The sequence below is a fragment of the Ostrea edulis genome, chromosome 9 (genome assembly GCF_947568905.1).
Source record: "Ostrea edulis chromosome 9, xbOstEdul1.1, whole genome shotgun sequence".
Taxonomy (NCBI): Eukaryota; Metazoa; Mollusca; class Bivalvia; order Ostreida; family Ostreidae; genus Ostrea; species Ostrea edulis.
In genome coordinates this window covers 62,612,716-62,635,582 of record NC_079172.1, presented here as the reverse complement: position 1 = coordinate 62,635,582, position 22,867 = coordinate 62,612,716, and the positions used below count along the sequence as shown (strand labels likewise).

At 36.1% G+C, this 22,867-nt stretch overlaps 1 protein-coding gene across 1 annotated transcript in view; it reads left to right on the top strand.

The window, feature by feature from the left end:
- Positions 1-2,656: 2,656 nt before the first annotated feature.
- The window catches only part of LOC125658642 (latrophilin Cirl-like), a 60,432-nt gene continuing 40,221 nt past the window's right edge, over positions 2,657-22,867 (top strand). Inside the window, exons 1-9 of the mRNA XM_056150812.1 lie at positions 2,657-2,881; positions 3,635-3,713; positions 4,173-4,274; positions 4,957-5,125; positions 6,594-6,635; positions 7,543-7,634; positions 8,085-8,207; positions 8,789-8,881; positions 10,225-10,244. Coding sequence (XP_056006787.1) covers positions 2,657-2,881; positions 3,635-3,713; positions 4,173-4,274; positions 4,957-5,125; positions 6,594-6,635; positions 7,543-7,634; positions 8,085-8,207; positions 8,789-8,881; positions 10,225-10,244 — 945 coding nt within the window. The remainder of the gene's footprint in view (positions 2,882-3,634; positions 3,714-4,172; positions 4,275-4,956; positions 5,126-6,593; positions 6,636-7,542; positions 7,635-8,084; positions 8,208-8,788; positions 8,882-10,224; positions 10,245-22,867) is intronic.

The following is a 22,867-nucleotide window of genomic DNA, read 5'->3' as shown; positions in this document are numbered from 1 at the left end:
ACTAACTCTAAAACAGACCTAGTAATACCGCAGGGTTAATCAGGAATAATCAAAATAGACTAACTCTAAAACAAACCTAGTAATACCGCAGGGTTAATCAGGAATAATCAAAATAGACTAACTCTAAAACAGACCTAGTAATACCGCAGAACCAAGGAAGGACGTGTAGTACAATATGTCCCACGTCTCGGTCGTCAGGTGATGGCGGTTCTGTGTATATTCAAGAGATTATTACGTAGCTCTGGAGCATTCTCTCACCAGAGGGCGTGTTACGCAAGTTTCAGTGCGAGTAGCGCACGGAACTCTGGGTAGAGAATGGCTCTTGGGCTCACTCTAACGGTAGCAAGGTCATAAAATGTGTCCTAGTACGCGCACATACAGTATTACATAGCGTGGAAAAGCAAAATGACCAAGTTAGTTGCATCGCCGCCTACGTGTAAAAGAACGATAACTCGCCGATGAAGACCATTGGTGTATTCTTTCAGAAATTTTGATGAAATATACAAAACACGTTGCTGTAGGAACCGTTGTGTTAATGAATCCGTACAATCGTTAACTAGTTATTGAGCAGAAAGTCCCGAGTGTCACCAAGATCAATGCGAACTCTAAAGCTGGGCAAATATTTAGCTATTTCAAAATTCATAAATAATCAAGTTATCGACGGGGCCTTCATTCTTATTTGTGAATCAGATTCTAAATCGCAAAATAATTTCCTTAATTGAAAATGCTATCTGTTGCCGAGTTAGTATGCTAGGTAGGACGTTGTAACTGTTTAGAATCGTCTTTTAACAAGGAGACGGTTTGAGAAGAAATTTACGATATGTAACGCTGGTTATTATTATTATTATTTACGATATGTAATTACGCTGGTAAAATGAGAATACACGTTTTATTAGTTTTGTTGGATGTAACATCTTCCTTAAGGACAGGTAAGTCTGAATTTTTTTCATGACAGGCAAGTGTGAATTTTCTACTTTGTAAGAAATCTCATATTTTCCAATCATGGAGCCCACAATGCAAGCACAGAAGATTGTAGTGGTGCGTGTATGTGTAATAGGAGGGAAGAAAATGCAATGGACGAGAGCGGAATTCGAACTCGGGTCCCCTGGATCGTAGGACAGATGCTCTACCAACTGAGCTATCTACCACCGGTGATCGAACCCAACTGACCGTCACATATATACGGTACTTATGGTGTCCGGATAGGGCCATTCACAAAAGCGTAATAGCGCGTTTATTAAAACGCGTTATCATGCTAACACATAGAACGCCATAGCGCTAATTCACAACACGCCGTCGCGCTATCACACAACACGCTGTCGCGCTAATAAACAACACGCTGTCACACCATCACGCTAATACAATACACAACACGCCGTTGCGCTATCACGCTAACACGCAACACACCGTCGCGCTACCAAGCCAATACACAACACACCGTTGCACTGTCAAGGTCAAGCTAACACGCTGTCGTGCTATTGCGCTAATACACAATTGAACGCGATTGTCTGCAAAATCGCGATGGTGTGTTGTGTGTTAGTGTGCCAGTGCGACGGTGTGTTGTGTGTTAGCGTGACAGTGCGACGGCGTGCTGTGTATAATTAGCGCGACAGTATGTTAGCTTGACAGCGCGATGGAGTGTTGTGCATTTGCGTGTTAGCGCGACGGAGTGATAGCGCGACGGTGTATTGTGTATTAGCGCAATAGCGCGACGGCGTGTTGTGTGATAGGGCGACGGCGTGTTATGTGTTAGCGTGATAGCGCGTTTTAAGAAACGCACTATTACGCTTTTGCACATGGCGCTATCCAGACATCATAGGTACTAGATTTGATTGTTTCGAGATCACTCATGAGTGACCTCACCGGGTTTAGGCAAAGTGCCAGTCATTTTGACCCATGTAAGGCCCTCTGTGCTTTTTAGCAGTAAAGTTAGTCATGGCCACATAAACCACTGATTTCTAATTCTAAATAGAGCTAATCCACTACCATCATATAAACCACTGATTTTTAATTGTATATAGAGCTAGTCCACTACCGTCTTATAAACCACCGATTTCTAATTATATATAGAACTAGTCCACTACCCTCTTATAAACCACTGATTTTTAATTATATATAGAGCTAGTCCAGTACCCTCTTATAAACCACACATTTCTAATTCTATATGGAGCTAGTCCACTACCCTCTTATAAACCACTGATTTCTAATTCTATATAGAGCTAGTCTACTATCCTCTTATAAACCACTGATTTCTAATTCTACATAGAGCTAGTCCACTACCCTCTTATAAACCACTGATTTCTAATTATATATAGAGCTAGTCCACTACCCTCTTATAAACCACAGATTTCTAATTCTACATAGAGCTAGTCCACTACCCTCTTATAAACCACAGATTTCTAATTCTACATAGAGCTAGTCTACTACCCTCTTATAAACCACTGATTTCTAATTCTACATAGAGCTAGTCCACTACCCTCTTATAAACCACAGATTTCTAATTATATATAGAGCTAGTCCACTACCCTCTTATAAACCACTGATTTCTAATTGTATATAGAGCTAGTCCAGTACCCTCTTCATAACCTGCCGTGATTAACATTCATATTTGTTTTGCAAATAAGATTAAGTTTGGCTACATACTATATGTAATTAAATGTTTTCTCTAGAGAAAACTTGCTACCAAGGATGGGTTTTTCATGGTAGTCAATGCTACAAGTCGTTTCGAGAGGCCAGGCCTTGGCGGGAAGCACGTGATCAGTGTCGTCTGTTTCCTCACGGTGACCTCGCCTGTTTCGACACTGCAGGAGATCAACATCTTGTCCAGGCAGAGGTTATTTCAGACATGTCTGAGGGTTACTGGATTGGACTTCAAGGAAACGTAAAATTAACTATTACTTTTATTTCTACAATTAGGCCTATATTGTTAAAAGATTGCTGGGACGACATATTTCATCCTAACGGGATGATTTCAGATTTTCCATCGTCAACTTTCCATATCTATGTAGCAATATTCCACTATCACCTGCATATGGTGTTTATATCTCTCAACAGATTCGATACCCAAAAGCTTGTTTTGCATATGATCAGTTTTTAAATCAAGGCAAGCTACTGACAAACAAGTTGATGGTGCAGGGGTTTCATCAGTCTCTTTTAAAGTCAGCATTTCGCAAATTCTATGGTCGTTATAACAATCTATTTTGCCAATACAACCTATCACCGGGTCAAAAACTGTCTGACGTGTGAATGCTTAATTCTGTATCGTGTGAATGCTTACTTATGTATCGTGTGGATGCTTAATTCTGTATCGTGTGGATGCTTAATTCTGTATCGTGTGAATGCTTACTTATGTATCGTGTGGATGCTTAATTCTGTATCGTGTGAATGCTTAATTCTGTATCGTGTGGATGCTTACCTCTGTATCATGTGAATGCTTAATTCTGTATCGTGTGGATGCTTAATTCTGTATCGTGTGAATGCTTAATTCTGTATCGTGTGAATGCGTTAGATTCTCGGTTTGGTTTTTGTATCTTGTGAATTAGTTGATGTCAATTTACAACTACATTATATATTGAAGTAACAATTTGCTTAGAATTTTATCACGTACAACCCTTCATAATTGTTAAAACTGTAGGATACATACTGGAAGTGGACAACAGGAAATGACATCAGCTCTTTCTCCAGCTTTAGAGGCGGATCAAGAATTTCTATAGGTAAAATTGATATATACAAATATCAAATAAGTCTGAAATTAGCAAATTGTAGAGCTAACATTAAAATAAGCATCGAAAAATATTTTAGTTTAATTAAAATCACAACAGCTATTGTATTGTCATTGAGTAGTACAGAATTCATTCATTGATACACATTATAATGTGATTACCGTACAACTGGTATTTTATGCGGGTGGAAATTTTTGGAATTCAACTCCTGAACGGTAGAAAATTATATTATGCGTTTCCAATTTCTGCAGTTGCTCTATATCTATCTAAATCTATCTATCTATCTATCTATTTCTCTCTCTTTCATCTAGTCCTATCGATTGTATTTTTTTTCGGAATTTTTCTATCCCCAAAACTCAGTAAAAATAGACAATTGCTGAATTTCCCGCTATGTTTATTGCCTTGTGATCAGTGTTGTTCTTATAGTTGAACTATTTGTCTTATTGTAAGGAAATTCCACTGATGACAGGTGCGTGATGCTGGAGAATAATTGGTGGTCTGGGGTTCCATGCAATAACAGTCATTATTACATTTGTCAAGCTAGCAGTCTAGGTGAGTTTGTTTTTATAAAAGGTCGGGGTCAATGCATGCTTTACTCTTAACTTTGTGTTCTTTATAGGATGTATGAGATCAATGTTCGTTATCTGAACCACAACGTTACATTATTGTGTTTATTCTAGAATTTCAAGCAGGTTAGGAGTTCTATTGTAATTCAAAATAACCACAGTAAATTTACAAGAAAAAGGTTTGTGAGACGTGCATACTTTGCTAAGGTTCCCCCACTGAAGACTGAGTATGCAGGCTCCACACCAACAACTAAAACATCTAACAAAAGATCTCTTAAAATCAAACTTAATCTAACTCATTTAAGAGACATCTTTGGTAAAGTGACGTTTCAACACAGCACAATGACGTCTTAACATAACGAAATGACGTCTCAACTTCGTCAAAAGAGTAAAATTACATCCCAGTATACTAAAATAACGTTTTCGTATTGTAAATTTATCTCCCAACATTGTAAAATGACGTCTCAATATTGTAAAATGACGTCTCAATATTGTAAAATGACGTCTCGACATAGAAAAAGGATGTCTCAACATAGTAAAATGACACTTTAACATGCACAAACAGGGTTTATGTTGTCAACCAATCCCCCTAAATGACTTGTGGATTGTCTCTGATTTTTAAATTTTGACAATTGTCCCTGATACCTGAATTTTTAAATTGACGATAGACTGCCACGTGGAATCGGGATGGGCAACAACCATTTCAAAACATTGTATCAAAACGATGGCTTCACCCTCTGGCTGGCATGATGGCCGCAACACATGTAGATCTCAAGGCGCGGATCTTGCTCGTTTTCACACTAGAAATGAACTTGATTTCCTAATTCACAACTTAAGGTAAGTCATATACTCGGATTTACACGTATGTGTTTATATAGACAGCTGTGATTGGTCGATAGTTAGGACGTTCTCGTCGTGGCCAGGAAGGCGTGAGTTCGAGCCTCGGTCTAAATCTAATAAGCAAACATAGGAAGTGACTGTTTTTGACCAAACGATCGGTATTTAGATGTGAGAGCCCCGTGTCGCAGTAGACAACGACATGGTAGAGAACCTTCACTGCTGCAGCCATGAGCACCCGAGCAGAATGTGTGGGTCTAAATTGTGATTCTTTATCTATGAATGGTGACGTCTGATTCCGATTGTTTAAGGTCTAGTGTTATTTTCAGATAGTTAAAATTTCCACCGCCGCGGTGGCCTTAGAGGTTAGAGCGTTCGCCCCGCATGCAGAAGGCCGGGGTTCCCCAATCCCGACCGCGACAGACCGAAGTAGTTAAAACAGGTAGTGACAGTTCCATCGCAAAACGTTCGGCATCAGGTGTGAATGTCACGGGTCCTCGGAGATCACCTTAAAAACGGATGTCTCGTGTCGCAATAGGTGGTAACAATATACAATCAATCAGACAGTTGAAATCTCATTGTTATTTTCAGACAGTTGAAATTTTATTGTGATTTTCAGACAGTTGCAATCTCATTGTTATTTTCAGACATTTGAAATCTCATTGTTATTTTTAGACAGTTGAAATGCCATTAGTATTTCAAACTGTTGAAATCTCATTGTCATTTTCAGATAGTTGATTGATTGATTGATTAAATACCGTTTAACGTCCCTCTCGAGAATATTTCACTCATATGGAGACGTCACCATTGCCGGTGAAGGGCTGCAAAATTTAGGCCTATGCTCGGCGCTTACGGCCTTTGAGCAGGGAGGGCTCTTTGTAGTGCCACACCTGCTGTGACACGGGACCTCGGTTTTTGCGGTCGTATCCAAAGGACTGCCCCGTTTAGTCGCCTCTTACAACAAGCAAGGGGTACTGAGGACCTATTCTAACCCGGATCCCCACGGGATTTCAGACAGTTGAAATCTCATGATTATTTTCAGACAGTTTAAATGTCATTGTTATTTTCAGACAGTTGAAATCTCATTATTTAAGACAGTTGAAATGTCATTGTTATTTCAGACAGTTACAATGTCATTGTTATTTTTAGACAGTTGAAATGCAATTGTTATTTCAGACAGTTGAATTCTCATATTATTTTCAGACAATTGAAATCTTATTGTTATTTTTAGACAGTTTAAATTTCGTTGTTATTTTCAGACAGATGAAATCTGATAGGTATTTTTAGACAGTTGAAATGCCATTGCTATTTTCCAAAAAATTGATTGATTGTATCTTGTTTAACGTCTCTCTCAATAATTGGTCACTCATATGGAGACGTCACAGACAGTTGAAATGTCATTGTTATTCTCAGACAGTTGAAATGTTATCTTTTTTTGGACAGTTGAAATCATTTTCAAATATTTCAGTTTGCCAGAAAGTCAGTACTGGATTGATCTGGGATCGTCTGGGTACGTACTAATATTTATTCATTTATAATCTACCCCCAAAATACTATTTTATATTGTAGATAGATATACTTTACATTCATAATTTATCCCCAAAATACTATTTTATATTGTAGGTAAATATACTTTAAATTTATTATTTACCCCCAAAATACTACTGCATAGTGTAGATAAACAATTTAAAACGAGGCAGGCTACTGACAAACAAGTTGATGTTACAGGGGTTTCAACAGTCTCGTTTAAAGTCGTCAGCATTTTGCAAAATCTATGGTCGTTATAACAAACTAGTTTGCCAATTCAACCTATCATTGGGTCAAATTCTGTCTGACTGTTTCATACCAATTGTTATGCTGTTCTTGGCACACTGATTTTGACTACGATTTACGCTGTTTGCCTGATCAAGATATACGGCTCACGGCGGGTGTGAACAGTCAATAGGGTATGCTTACTCCTCCTAGGCACCTGGTCCCACCTCTGGTATATTCAGGGGTCCGTGTTTGCCCATCTCTCTATTTCAAAGGAGTTATGAGATTGATCATTGTTCGTTATCTTCATCTTACATTTATTATCTAATCCAAAATTCTATTGTTTATTGTAGATAGATATACTTTACAGTTATAATTCAAAATATCAAATTCTTATGTAGAAAATCAAAGTATAAGGGTTTTTCACATAGTTATTGAATTCTGGGAGTTTTCGATATATTAATACAAAATGAATGTATATTCCGCTAAATCAAATCATTGACGGTATCGCTATCTTACAATTCTAGTTTTCTATTTTGATATATATAATCATTGATAAAATGTCTTATGTGAAGGTCATGGGACGTTGATCTGTAATAAAAAAAAAATTGCAAAGTATTATGCCAATTTAACGTCATTCATTTTGGAATTTGTTATTAACTTAGATATGATTGTGAAGGCATCAACATCACAGAGGCAAAAGTGGATCCGTTTTACGACAGCTGCACTAATAACCATATGTTCATTTGTGAAATCAGTGAGGATGTGTTTGAATTTTCTGATTTTAGTACATTCAATGATTTTTTGCAAACAATTTAAGATGGTTAATTTAAAAAAAAACAACTAGACAAACATTCTTTGATATGTCATAGCTGATAGCGTGATTAAAGTTGACAGATTTACTCATAGAGTGATTAGAGTTGACAGATTTACTCATAGAGTGATTAAAGTTGACAGATTTACTCATAGCGTGATTAAAGTTGACAGAATTACTCAGAGAGCGATTAAAGTTGACATATTTACTCATAGAGTGATTAAAGTTGACATATTTATTCATGGAGTGATTAAAGTTGAAAAATGTACTCATGGAGTGATTAAAGTTGACTGTTGGTCTCTTGTTTTCATGTGTTAAATGAGATTCTAATACATTGACGATGTCTTGTTTCTTGTTGTAGCGGTAATATACACGATATGATATTCGTTTTAGGTTCATGTGCCTCGCGACAAGACGAATACGGATGCAATGCTATGTTCTGTATCTCAAGAAACCTCCTGTGTGACGGACGACAAGATTGCCCGAACGGAAGTGACGAATCTCTGTCTTTATGTGGTATTATTGAAAGTGATAAAAAAAAAATCACATTTCTATATACATAAGTATATGTAGTTATGTACATTATACCTTACAAGAAGTTGTTTTGGAATAGTGTACATGTATAGCCAAAAAGTACTGGATATATTAGTACATGTACTTCTAGATATGCGAGTAAGTCACTATTTAGATGAGGACAATTAATAGTTTGGGGATATTAGGTTATATCAAGATATTTTTATATACATGTTAAAAAATGGATTTCTAAGATTTTTTTTCCCAAATAAATTTCTAACATATATATAAGATTATCTTTAAAATGAATTTCTAACATGTATACAAGATTATTCTTAAAATGAATTTCTATCATGTATATAAGATTATTTTTTAAATGAATTTCTGACATGTATATAAGATTACTTTTAAAATGAGTTTCTAATACGTATATAATATTATTTTTGAAATGGATTTCTAACATGTATACAAGATTCTCAGTACTTTCAGTACTTTGATTAAAATGAATTTCTATTATGTACATAATATGCGTTCAGTGTACGAATCGTACACAAAATGTTTATTCGCTTTTTCACTTTTTAAAGATAAGTACACTACGAATACGGACCAAACTGAATCCGTGACAGAACAAATGACGTCAGGTATTACTAGTTCACCACAGCGCCGAGAGTTCTCAGGTAAATACTAGTTCATCACAGCGCCGAGAGTTCTCAGGTAAATACTAGTTCACCACAGCGCCGAGAGTTTTCAGGTAAAATAAGTTAAACACAGCGCCGAGAGTTCTCAGGTAAATACGAGTTCATCACAGCGCCGAGAGTTCTCAGGTAAATACGAGTTCATCACAGCGCCGAGAGTTTTCAGGTAAAATAAGTTAAACACAGCGCCGAGAGTTCTCAGGTAAAATAAGTTAAACACAGCGCCGAGAGTTTTCAGGTAAAATAAGTTAAACACTGCGCCGAGAGTTCTCAGGTAAATACTCTAGTTCATCACAGCGTGGAGAGTTCTGAAGTTAAAGAAGTTAAACACAGCGATGGGAGTTTTCAGGTAAAAACTAGTTAATCACAGCGCCGAAAGTTCTCAGGTGAATACTCGTTCATCACAGCGCCGAGAGTTCTCAGGTAAATATTAATTAATCACAGCGCAGAGTGTTTTTAATTAAACACTAGTTAATCACTGCGCCGAGGGTTCTCGGGTAAAACTAGTTCATCACTGCGCCGAAAGTTCTTAGGTGAATACTCGTTCATCACAGCGCCGAGAGTTCTCAGGTAAAATAAGTTAAGCACAGCGCTGAGATTTCTCAGGTAAAAGAAGTTAAACACAGCGCCGAGAGTTCTCAGGTAATTACTAGTTCACCAAAGCGCCGAGAGTTTTCAGGTAAATACTAATTCATCACAGCGCCGAGAGTGTTTTTTAGTTAAACACTAGTTAATCACAGCACCGAGATTTCTCAGATAACATAAGTTAAACACAGCGCCGAGAGTTCTCAGGTAAATACTAGTTCAACAAAGCGCCGAGAGTTCTCAGGTAAGTACGGCTTATGTTTCTGAGAAAATTGCCAAACAAAGTGATTTTCAAGTTTGACAATGTCAATGGAAATTGTTCTTTATGATGTATTTTCACGGTTTCTTTCATCAGGTTGTTATCAAGGTTCAGTTTGTCTCTTTTTTAATTTCTTTTTTATACCTGTGCTGTAGTTTTATGATTTTTCGGCGGCACAGATTCGTGAAATCGCCATTAAAGACGGGTTCGATGATATTTTACTACAAATGCTCCAAGTTTTTTTTTTATTAGTAGCAAAAATCATAATTCGTGAAATAAGCACGGATTCAATGATACTTTACTTCGTGGAGAGCTACTCTATACTTTTCTATTAGTGGCAAAGATCCGAATTCATTTCGCGGTTTAGCACAACCACCAATACAACGTTAACGAAAAATGATGCTCAACGAACTATTGACGAAACCATGATGTTAAGATTGGAAAAATATCGTGTGCTCTGTATACGGATTTTGTTTTTCAGATGAGATGGCGATACTACAGGTATTGTATAACTCTGTGATGGCGATACTACAGGTATTGTATAACTGTGATGGCGATACTACAGGTATTGTATAACTCTGTGATGGCGATACTACAGGTATTGTATAACTCTGTGATGGCGATACTACAGGTATTGTATAATTCTGTGATGGCGATACTACAGGTATTGTATAACTCTGTGATGGCGATACTACAGGTATTGTATAACTGTGATGGCGATACTACAGGTATTGTATAACTGTGATGGCGATACTACAGGTATTGTATAACTGTGATGGCGATACTACAGGTATTGTATAACTCTGTGATGGCGATACTACAGGTATTGTATAACTGTGATGGCGATACTACAGGTATTGTATAACTCTGTGATGGCGATACTACAGGTATTGTATAACTCTGTGATGACGATACTACAGGTATTGTATAACTCTGTGATGGCGATACTACAGGTATTGTATAACTGTGATGGCGATACTACAGGTATTGTATAACTCTGTGATGGCGATACTACAGGTATTGTATAACTCTGTGATGGCGATACTACAGGTATTGTATAACTGTGATGGCGATACTACAGGTATTGTATAACTGTGATGGCGATACTACAGGTATTGTATAGCTGTGATGGTGATACTACAGGTATTGTATAACTCTGTGATGGCGATACTACAGGTATTGTATAACTGTGATGGTGATACTACAGGTATTGTATAACTCTGTGATGGCGATACTACAGGTATTGTATAACTGTGTGATGACGATACTACAGGTATTGTATAACTCTGTGATGACGATACTACAGGTATTGTATAACTCTGTGATGACGATACTACAGGTATTGTATAACTCTGTGATGACGATACTACAGGTATTGTATAACTCTGTGATGGCGATACTACAGGTATTGTATAACTCTGTGATGGTGATACTACAGGTATTGTATAACTCTGTGATGGCGATACTACAGGTATTGTATAACTCTGTGATGACGATACTACAGGTATTGTATAACTCTGTGATGGCGATACTACAGGTATTGTATAACTCTGTGATGGTGATACTACAGGTATTGTATAACTCTGTGATGGCGATACTACAGGTATTGTATAACTGTGATGGTGATACTACAGGTATTGTATAACTCTGTGATGGCGATACTACAGGTATTGTATAACTCTGTGATGACGATACTACAGGTATTGTATAACTGTGATGGCGATACTACAGGTATTGTATAACTGTGATGACGATACTACAGGTATTGTATAACTCTGTGATGGCGATACTACAGGTATTGTATAACTCTGTGATGGCGATACTACAGGTATTGTATAACTCTGTGATGACGATACTACAGGTATTGTATAACTCTGTGATGGCGATACTACAGGTATTGTATAACTGTGATGGCGATACTACAGGTATTGTATAGCTGTGATGGCGATACTACAGGTATTGTATAACTCTGTGATGGTGATACTACAGGTATTGTATAACTCTGTGATGGCGATACTACAGGTATTGTATAACTGTGATGGCGATACTACAGGTATTGTATAACTCTGTGATGGCGATACTACAGGTATTGTATAACTCTGTGATGACGATACTACAGGTATTGTATAACTCTGTGATGACGATACTACAGGTATTGTATAACTCTGTGATGACGATACTACAGGTATTGTATAACTCTGTGATGACGATACTACAGGTATTGTATAACTCTGTGATGACGATACTACAGGTATTGTATAACTCTGTGATGACGATACTACAGGTATTGTATAACTCTGTGATGACGATACTACAGGTATTGTATAACTCTGTGATGGCGATACTACAGGTATTGTATAGCTGTGATGGCGATACTACAGGTATTGTATAACTCTGTGATGGCGATACTACAGGTATTGTATAACTCTGTGATGGCGATACTACAGGTATTGTATAACTGTGATGGTGATACTACAGGTATTGTATAACTGTGATGGCGATACTACAAGTATTGTACAACTGTGATGGCGATACTACAGGTATTGTATAACTCTGTGATGGCGATACTACAGGTATTGTATAACTCTGTGATGGCGATACTACAGGTATTGTATAACTCTGTGATGGTGATACTACTGGTATTGTATAACTGTGATGACGATACTACAGGTATTGTATAACTGTGATGGCGATACTACAGGTATTGTATAACTGTGATGGCGATACTACAAGTATTGTACAACTGTGATGGCGATACTACAGGTATTGTATAACTCTGTGATGGCGATACTACAGGTATTGTATAACTCTGTGATGGCGATACTACAGGTATTGTATAACTCTGTGATGGTGATACTACTGGTATTGTATAACTCTGTGATGGTGATACTACAGGTATTGTATAGCTGTGATGGTGATACTACAGGTATTGTATAACTCTGTGATGGCGATACTACAGGTATTGTATAAATGTGATGGCGATACTACAGGTATTGTATAACTCTGTGATGACGATACTACAGGTATTGTATAACTCTGTGATGGCGATACTACAGGTATTGTATAACTCTGTGATGGCGATACTACAGGTATTGTATAACTCTGTGATGACGATACTACAGGTATTGTATAACTCTGTGATGGCGATACTACAGGTATTGTATAACTCTGTGATGGTGATAATACAGGTATTGTATAACTCTGTGATGGCGATACTACAGGTATTGTATAACTCTGTGATGGCGATACTACAGGTATTGTATAACTCTGTGATGGTGATACTACAGGTATTGTATAACTCTGTGATGGCGATACTACAGGTATTGTATAACTCTGTGATGACGATACTACAGGTATTGTATAACTCTGTGATGGCGATACTACAGGTATTGTATAACTCTGTGATGGTGATACTACAGGTATTGTATAACTCTGTGATGGCGATACTACAGGTATTGTATAACTGTGATGGTGATACTACAGGTATTGTATAACTCTGTGATGGCGATACTACAGGTATTGTATAACTCTGTGATGACGATACTACAGGTATTGTATAACTGTGATGGCGATACTACAGGTATTGTATAACTGTGATGACGATACTACAGGTATTGTATAACTCTGTGATGGCGATACTACAGGTATTGTATAACTCTGTGATGGCGATACTACAGGTATTGTATAACTCTGTGATGACGATACTACAGGTATTGTATAACTCTGTGATGGCGATACTACAGGTATTGTATAACTGTGATGGCGATACTACAGGTATTGTATAGCTGTGATGGCGATACTACAGGTATTGTATAACTCTGTGATGGTGATACTACAGGTATTGTATAACTCTGTGATGGCGATACTACAGGTATTGTATAACTGTGATGGCGATACTACAGGTATTGTATAACTCTGTGATGGCGATACTACAGGTATTGTATAACTCTGTGATGACGATACTACAGGTATTGTATAACTCTGTGATGACGATACTACAGGTATTGTATAACTCTGTGATGACGATACTACAGGTATTGTATAACTCTGTGATGACGATACTACAGGTATTGTATAACTCTGTGATGACGATACTACAGGTATTGTATAACTCTGTGATGACGATACTACAGGTATTGTATAACTCTGTGATGACGATACTACAGGTATTGTATAACTCTGTGATGGCGATACTACAGGTATTGTATAGCTGTGATGGCGATACTACAGGTATTGTATAACTCTGTGATGGCGATACTACAGGTATTGTATAACTCTGTGATGGCGATACTACAGGTATTGTATAACTGTGATGGTGATACTACAGGTATTGTATAACTGTGATGGCGATACTACAAGTATTGTACAACTGTGATGGCGATACTACAGGTATTGTATAACTCTGTGATGGCGATACTACAGGTATTGTATAACTCTGTGATGGCGATACTACAGGTATTGTATAACTCTGTGATGGTGATACTACTGGTATTGTATAACTGTGATGACGATACTACAGGTATTGTATAACTGTGATGGCGATACTACAGGTATTGTATAACTGTGATGGCGATACTACAAGTATTGTACAACTGTGATGGCGATACTACAGGTATTGTATAACTCTGTGATGGCGATACTACAGGTATTGTATAACTCTGTGATGGCGATACTACAGGTATTGTATAACTCTGTGATGGTGATACTACTGGTATTGTATAACTCTGTGATGGTGATACTACAGGTATTGTATAGCTGTGATGGTGATACTACAGGTATTGTATAACTCTGTGATGGCGATACTACAGGTATTGTATAAATGTGATGGCGATACTACAGGTATTGTATAACTCTGTGATGACGATACTACAGGTATTGTATAACTCTGTGATGGCGATACTACAGGTATTGTATAACTCTGTGATGGCGATACTACAGGTATTGTATAACTCTGTGATGACGATACTACAGGTATTGTATAACTCTGTGATGGCGATACTACAGGTATTGTATAACTCTGTGATGGTGATAATACAGGTATTGTATAACTCTGTGATGGCGATACTACAGGTATTGTATAACTGTGATGGTGATACTACTGGTATTGTATAACTCTGTGATGGCGATACTACAGGTATTGTATAACTGTGATGGCGATACTACAGGTATTGTATAACTCTGTGATGGCGATACTACAGGTATTGTATAACTGTGATGGCGATACTACAGGTATTGTATAACTGTGATGGCGATACTACAGGTATTGTATAGCTGTGATGGTGATACTACAGGTATTGTATAACTCTGTGATGGCGATACTACAGGTATTGTATAAATGTGATGGCGATACTACAGGTATTGTATAACTCTGTGATGGCGATACTACAGGTATTGTATAACTCTGTGTTTCGTACGTCTATAGTTAGCACCCTCGGAGTGACAGCCATATATGTGTGGGAAAGCGACCTGCAAACATGCATGTACTTTACTTTCTCAGAATTCCTTCTTCGATATTGCATTCAGGTTCACAAAATTAAAATAGACTTTAGATGTTGCGCTTTCTGATCAACCAGGCGATCCTCTTGTGACGTCATCTGTTTTTGGCAAACTCTTTATTCAAGCATACTTTAAAGGAACTTCATTCACGGGGTACAATCAAACATTTGGTAAACGATTCGATGATGAAAATGTTTATTTTTTTTATAAGTGATCAATTATCTACAATATGGTTGATACTGTAAAGGTGGTTACTATAAACTGTCAGGGGCTTTCTACTCCATCCAAAAGGCAAGATGTTTTAAATTTTTATAAAACAAAAGGATTTTCTATTGTATGCTTACAAGACACTCATTTCACACGTGATATAGAGGCTTGCATAGAAGCACAATGGGGATACAAATGTGTTTTTAATTCTTTTTCTTCCAACTCCAGAGGTGTTGCAATACTTTTTAACAATAATTTTGAACTTGAATTACACAAAGAAAAGAAGGACTCCAATGGAAACTTATTAGCAATTGATTTAAGTATTAATAACAATAGAACAACATTAGTTAACATATATGGACCTAATGTTGATTGTCCAGAGTTTTATGAAAAAGTACGAGAATGTTTTATAGATTTCGATAATGATTACTTCTTATTGTGTGGAGATTTTAATATAGCTTTGGATCAAGCTCTGGATACTCAAAATTATTGTCATGTAAATAATCCCAAGGCAAAGGATATGCTTATTGAGGTCATGAATGATTTACATTTAGTAGACTATATGCGAGTTCTCAAACCATGTAATAAATTGTATACATGGAGGAAAAAAAAACCATTTAAGCAAGCACGCCTGGACTATATCTTAATCTCAGAAAACTTTACCAATATCACTGAAGACTGTTCAATTAGATCTGGTTATAGATCTGACCATTCAATAGTAATCATCGAGTTCAGATTTAACACATTTGAGAGAGGGCGGGGTTTATGGAAGTTCAATAACCTACTTTTATATGATAAAGTCTTTGTTGAAAAGGTAAAACAACATATTCAATTAGTAAAAACACAATATTCCCATGACTCTCAAGATGAGAATTCTGAGCTTGATGATGCTTTATTTCTAGAAACCTTACTTATGGAAATACGTGGAATGACAATTTCTTTCTCATCTTACAAAAAACGAGAAAGAAACACTTTAGAATCCAGTTTGATAGAAGAAATCAATGAAATCGAAACCAATGACTCAGAGGAGCTTGGGGTATTGGAAGAAAAACAAAAACAATTGGAAAATATAAGAAAGGAAAAATTAAAAGGTCACTTTGTGCGTTCTAGAGCCAAATGGATTGAAGAAGGGGAAAAACCCACAAAATATTTTTGTCATCTAGAGGCAAGAAACTATTTAAATAAGACAATTAAAAAAAATAGAAACCCAAGATAATGGGATTATTTATAATCAATCAGATATTCTGAAAGAAATCAAACAGTTTTATGAAAACCTATATAAGAATTACGACTCTGATTTGATCAATATGGACCTGAATGATATATTAACTTTAACAAAATTACCTAGACTTGATCAAAAAACTTCCATGGATCTAGAAAAAGATATTGGTGAGCGTGAAATCTTTCAAGTGCTTAAAGAAATGAAAAACAATAAGTCTCCAGGCAGTGATAGATTTACAACAGAATTTTTTTTAATTTTTTTGGAATGATCTTAAGGCTTATATTACTGGTGCTATTAATCAAATCTTTAGGCAAGGATATTTACCAGTCTCACAGAGACTTGTTGTATCATTTCTTGTTTACCAAAGGGTGATAAACCAAGGCAATTCCTTAAGAATTGGCGGCCTATCACTCTACTTAATGTGTTATATAAATTAATATCAGGCTGTATTAGCCAAAAAATTAAAAGTACTTTAGATTATCTTATTTCTAATACACAAACTGGCTTCATAAAAGGTAGATATATAGGGGAAAATACTAGATTTATATATGACCTCATGGCATATACAGAAAAACATAATTTACCAGGCTTGCTTATGCTTATAGATTTTGAGAAGGCATTTGACTCAATATCATGGTCGTTTATATATAAGGTCTTAGATTTCTTTGGCTTCGGTAACAATGTAATTACTTGGGTTAAAATTCTAAATACCAATATCAAAGCCTCAGTTCTACAATGTGGAAAGCTCTCTGAACAATTCGACATTCAGAGAGGGTGCCGTCAGGGTGACCCTATTGCCCCATACTTATTTATTCTATGTGCAGAAGTACTTGCTATTTTGATTAAACAAAATAAAAATATTAAAGGTATAGTTATCAATGATAAAGAACATAAAATGTCTCAGTACGCGGATGATACATCTTTGACCCTTGATGGCTCAGATAAATCACTTTTTAATGCTTTGGAAACCCTAGAATTCTTCTCAAAGCTATCAGGATTAAAAATAAACAGCTCCAAAACAAAAATTATATGGATCGGAGCAAAAAAAATTTCTACTGATGTCTATCATCACCCAAGATGGAAACTAGACTGGGGATCCACAAGCTTCACTATCCTAGGAATACATTTTTCAGTTGATCTAGAAAAAATTGTAGAATTAAATTTTAGTCCTCAGATTCCTACTATTCATGCAATGATAAAGCAGTGGAGTAGAAGGATTTTAACACCCATAGGAAGAGTCACAGTCATTAAAACGCTTCTCCTCCCAAAACTTAATCACCTATTTTCTGCACTACCAAATCCCAGTCAAGAAATCATAAACTCATTAACACAGGAACTCTTTAGATTTATATGGAAAGCAAAATGTGATAAAGTTAAAAGAGTAACGGTTACTCAAAAATGCATGTTGGGTGGGCTTAACATGACCAATATAAATAATTTCATAATATCTTTAAAGTGCTCATGGATTCAAAAAGTATCAACATGCAACCCATCCTGGATGAACATTTTTGAAGCTTCTTATGGAAAAGGAGTGGTGAATAAAATCTTAGATTTTGGGGATGAATATATATATTGTCTGCTAAAAAATACTTTTAATCCATTTTGGACTGATGTTTTTACTTCATGGATGAAGGTAATGAGTTTACACTTGACATTGAATTCTCGGACACAAATGAATTTTGTAAATGTTCCAATATGGTACAATTCAAAAGTTAAAGTTGGCAAATCATATGTGTTTGTAAAAAAGTGGTATGAAAAAGGTGTCAAGACAGTCAATGATTTTGTAGACTCTAACGGTGTTTTTCTAACAATGGATAGATTTGAAAAAAAAATTTGATATTGATCATGTTTGTTTTATGCAATACAACAGTATTATAAATTATATTTCTACGATGGAAAAAAAATTATGTGTGTCGAAAGAGTTGAGAAAATATGTTAATGGTCCATCCACACCTTTTCACTATGAAGATATACTATTGCATAAGAAATGCACAAATTATATATATAAGAACATTACTTATAAAGAAGAAATTCCGACTTCAATTGCTAAATGGAATTCATGTCCATTTTTGAGGGGCTATAGAGATATCATTACCAAGGAAGTTTTTGAAATATGTTTTAAATTAACGTCAGATTCAGCAGCACAATGGTTGCAATACAGAATTCTACATAGAATTATACCTGTTAAAAGTTACTTTAAAAAAATCAAAGTTGTGGATAATGATATTTGCTCATTTTGTGGACACAGCTCTGAAAACATTGAACATATTTTTGTGTTTTGCGACAAAATAGGAACTTTGTGGAACCAACTAAGCTTACATATTTATGAGAGAACAACAAATAGAATTGGTTTCAATGTTTTTAATATTATTTTTGGTGATTGTCCATTACAAAATTCCAACAAAGTAATAAATTTCATAATTTTATATACCAAGCAATATATATTTTTATGTTGCAAACAAAACAGATCACCATCTTTTGAGGGTGTATTACAATATATTAAGATGAAATATGAAATTGAACATTGTATATTTTCAAAAAACTGTAATTTTAAAAAATTCAGTACAATCTGGGCTGTATGGAAAAATATTTTTGATTAATGCCTTTCCTCTCTTTACTTGGTACTGTCAACCTTATTATGTTATTATAACTAACTATGTGTGTGAATGTATGTATGAATGTCATTATCAAATACTAAATTTTGCAAATAAAAAAAAAAATTAAAAAATTATCTACATTAAAAACAGACAATTATTGTAACAGTTTTTTTTAAATTGATGATAATAATGATGTGTCACTTTTACCAGTCTTTATTTACTTTTTCATGATGTTTAACAAACATTTGCGATTTTCTTATGCTGATATGCTGTTTATGTATGTTTGATATCTTTAAAAAGGTGGTAACATTTACATTTTATTTGGTTATTGATTAAATCTAAATTATTTTATGTGGACATTAAAGCAGTTTTCCTACTTTGAACGATTAATATTGATAAGTAACATGAGGGGTAGCTACCTTGATTTCATAGAAATGGTGAACCATTTGAAATAACAACGATTACCAAGAAAACCAACAGTGAACAGAAAAATTGCTCGGAGTTTGCTTTCCGAGAATCAAGTGAGACTTAAAATAAACACCCCCTCCCCGACTTGTTTCAGTGATTGCCTGCCAGACAATGCCAGCCATATATCAGCATTACCTCTCTTTCTTTATTCAGTAGAAATTTATCTGTTTTGTTAAAACAAAAATGCGAAGGGACCTTTCTGTATAATCACGATAATTTTAATGTGTTATGCTTAATTATGTCTGCAGTAGAACCATAAAAGTAGATGCCATATATGTAATCGGAAGCAGACAGATTTCTTAGTCCTAATTACTTTTAGAAAACATTTATTTCTAAAAGCCCTAGGAAATTGAATCGACAGGGAAAGGAACGATTGCCAAGTATGATAATTGCAATTACAATAATCCCCCAAAGGCATATATCCTAACGCTTCTTTAATGTGTTTTGGTCCGCAGAAATCTAATCTATGTTGTTATGTGTGATGGTGTTGTTCGTGCCGTTGGTCATCTTTAGTGCTTTTTATATCCTTATTTATTTGACCTCGTATCTACTATTAGATTTGATACTTTGGATGTTGCGTGTTGTTGAATTCTAGTGTTTAATATATATATACCTTTGGTATGTCCAACGGTCCGTGTTTGTCCAACTCTTGACTTTTGTATTCTTTAAAGTTATGAGATTGATCACTGTTCGTTATCTTCGCCATTTAATTCACATGCAAAGTGAAGGTAAGGAACAATGATCAATTTCATCAATCGCATAAAGAATACAAATTAAGAGTAGGGCAAATACAAGCCTCCGTACACACCAGAGGGGGGGGGGATACTAAAGATAAGTCACTTCAGCCAAGTTATGTTATCATTCAAGTCAATTCCTTTACTATTGAATCCTGTGAGGATCCGAGTTGGAATAGATCATCGGTACCCTTGCTTGTTGTAAAAGGCGACTGAATGGGGCGGTCCTTCAGATGAGACCGCAAAAATCAAGGTCCCGCGTCACAGCAACTATGGCACGATAAAAATCCCTTCCTGTTCAAAGGCCGTAAACACCAAGCATAGGCCTTTTTGCAGCCATTCACCGGCTATGGTGACGTCTCCATATGGTTGATTGATGTTTTCCGCCACACTCAACACTTTTTCGGTTATCTGGTGGCGCCCAGTTTTTTATTGGTGGAAGAGAGAACCCAGATACAATGTACCTGGGAAGAGACCACCGACCTTCCGAAAGTAAACTGGGAAACTTTCTCACTTACCGGCGCGAGCGGGATTCAAACCCGCGCCGACAGAGGTGAGAGGCCGTGTGATTTTGAGCGCGATGCTCTAACCACTCGACCACGGAGGCCCCATATGATTGAAAAATTCTCGAGAGGGCCGAGAAACATTATACAACTTTACTATTGAAGACGTATCTTATATCACAATAGATATTTTGAAGATAGAAAGAAAGGTGAAGATAATGAACAGTGATGAAAGATGAAAATAACAAACAGTGTTCAATCTCATAACTCCTATAAGCATCAAGTGATCAATATCGTATAAGGAATATAAAATAGAGAGTTGGACAAACACGGAGGTGGGATAAGGCGCCTAGCAGAAATATACGTCAGATACTAAATAAGTAATTGAAACTATTACAATTTTTTTAAATAACATTTTTATTTAACTGTGAGTTAACTTTATTTCCTTCGAATGAGACTGCAAAAACCGAGGTCCCGTGTCACAGCAGGTGTGGCACGATAAAGATCCCTCCCTGCTCAAAGGCCGTAAGCTCCGATCATAGACCTAACATTTGCAGCCCATCATCGGCAATGGTGACTTTTTCATATGACTGAAATATTCTCGAGTGGGATATTAAACAATATATAATCAATCGATCATAATACCCTTCATATTAGTGATTCAGCGATAGTCGCCGACCATCGAAAAATCGTCGCTAGACTGCTACCGATGGCGACAATCGATGGCTGAAATCTAACATCGATGGTTGGTAAACACTTACTGTTTCGGTTTTAATCTCTGTTTCTTTTCTTTTGTTAATTTTTGGAAGGGGCGATAACTCTAAAATTTAATAGTGCGCAATGTCCGACAACGCAGACATCTATCCGTATTCCGGTGCAATGCGTTCTGTTGTCTGGAAGTATTTTGTATATAAGAAGAAAAACGAAGGATCGCCTAGCAAACAGATATGGAAACTACGGGAATCGGCAGTTTATTTGTAAATGTCTACAAGTTAAACAACAACCACTGAGGTTCGCTACGCTCAGAGTTGTTTACTAATTTCAGCGAGATTCCTCGAGGCTGGATATTTGGACGAGATTCGGTCTAAATATCCAGCCTCGACGAAACTGGCTGAGATGATTAGTTGTTAACATGGTGGACCTTTACAGATAAAACTGTGGTCAACCTTGTTTGTTTTAGTTCAAATTAATTTTATCGAATATACATGTGTCATTTCTATTCCAAAACCAGGTGTATGAAGTTTCTTATGTTTTTCTTGTATACATATATTTATATTTGCATTAGAACTTACAATTCCATCTTGACAAATATCATGGCCATGAAATTGATAAAGCGGACAAAACCAAAAATCGAAACGTTAATGGTTCAGTTAAGGAAAAATTCATTTAGAAATTAAAGGTGAAAATAAAACTGTTGCCTTCTTTGGCATTGGAACTTACAATTCCATCTTGACAAATATCATGGCCATGAAACTGATAAAACAGACGAAACCAAAAGTCAAAACGCTGATGGTTCAGTTAAGAAAATATTCATTTAGAAATTAAAGGTGAAAATAAAATGGTTGCCTTCTTGTTATTTAATAATTCTAAACAAATGCAATAAGTAACACCAGTGTGTGATTTATTCGTTTGCATGAATGAAATAGCTAAATTGAATTCATTGTATAATCTCGATTATGATCGATTATGAATCGAAAGGATACCTCTGATTCGATGATATAATCGATTGTAAATTTCTTCCGATTCTCGAACACTACATCTGTACGATCTTCGGTGAAATGAGCACTCGCATGATTTGGATACATTTGTATAGAGGACCCCTTCAAGCCTGTATTGCATTTGCTATTCCACGTTCTGTCTACCGTTATTATTGGGATATGGGGCCTCGATCAATTAT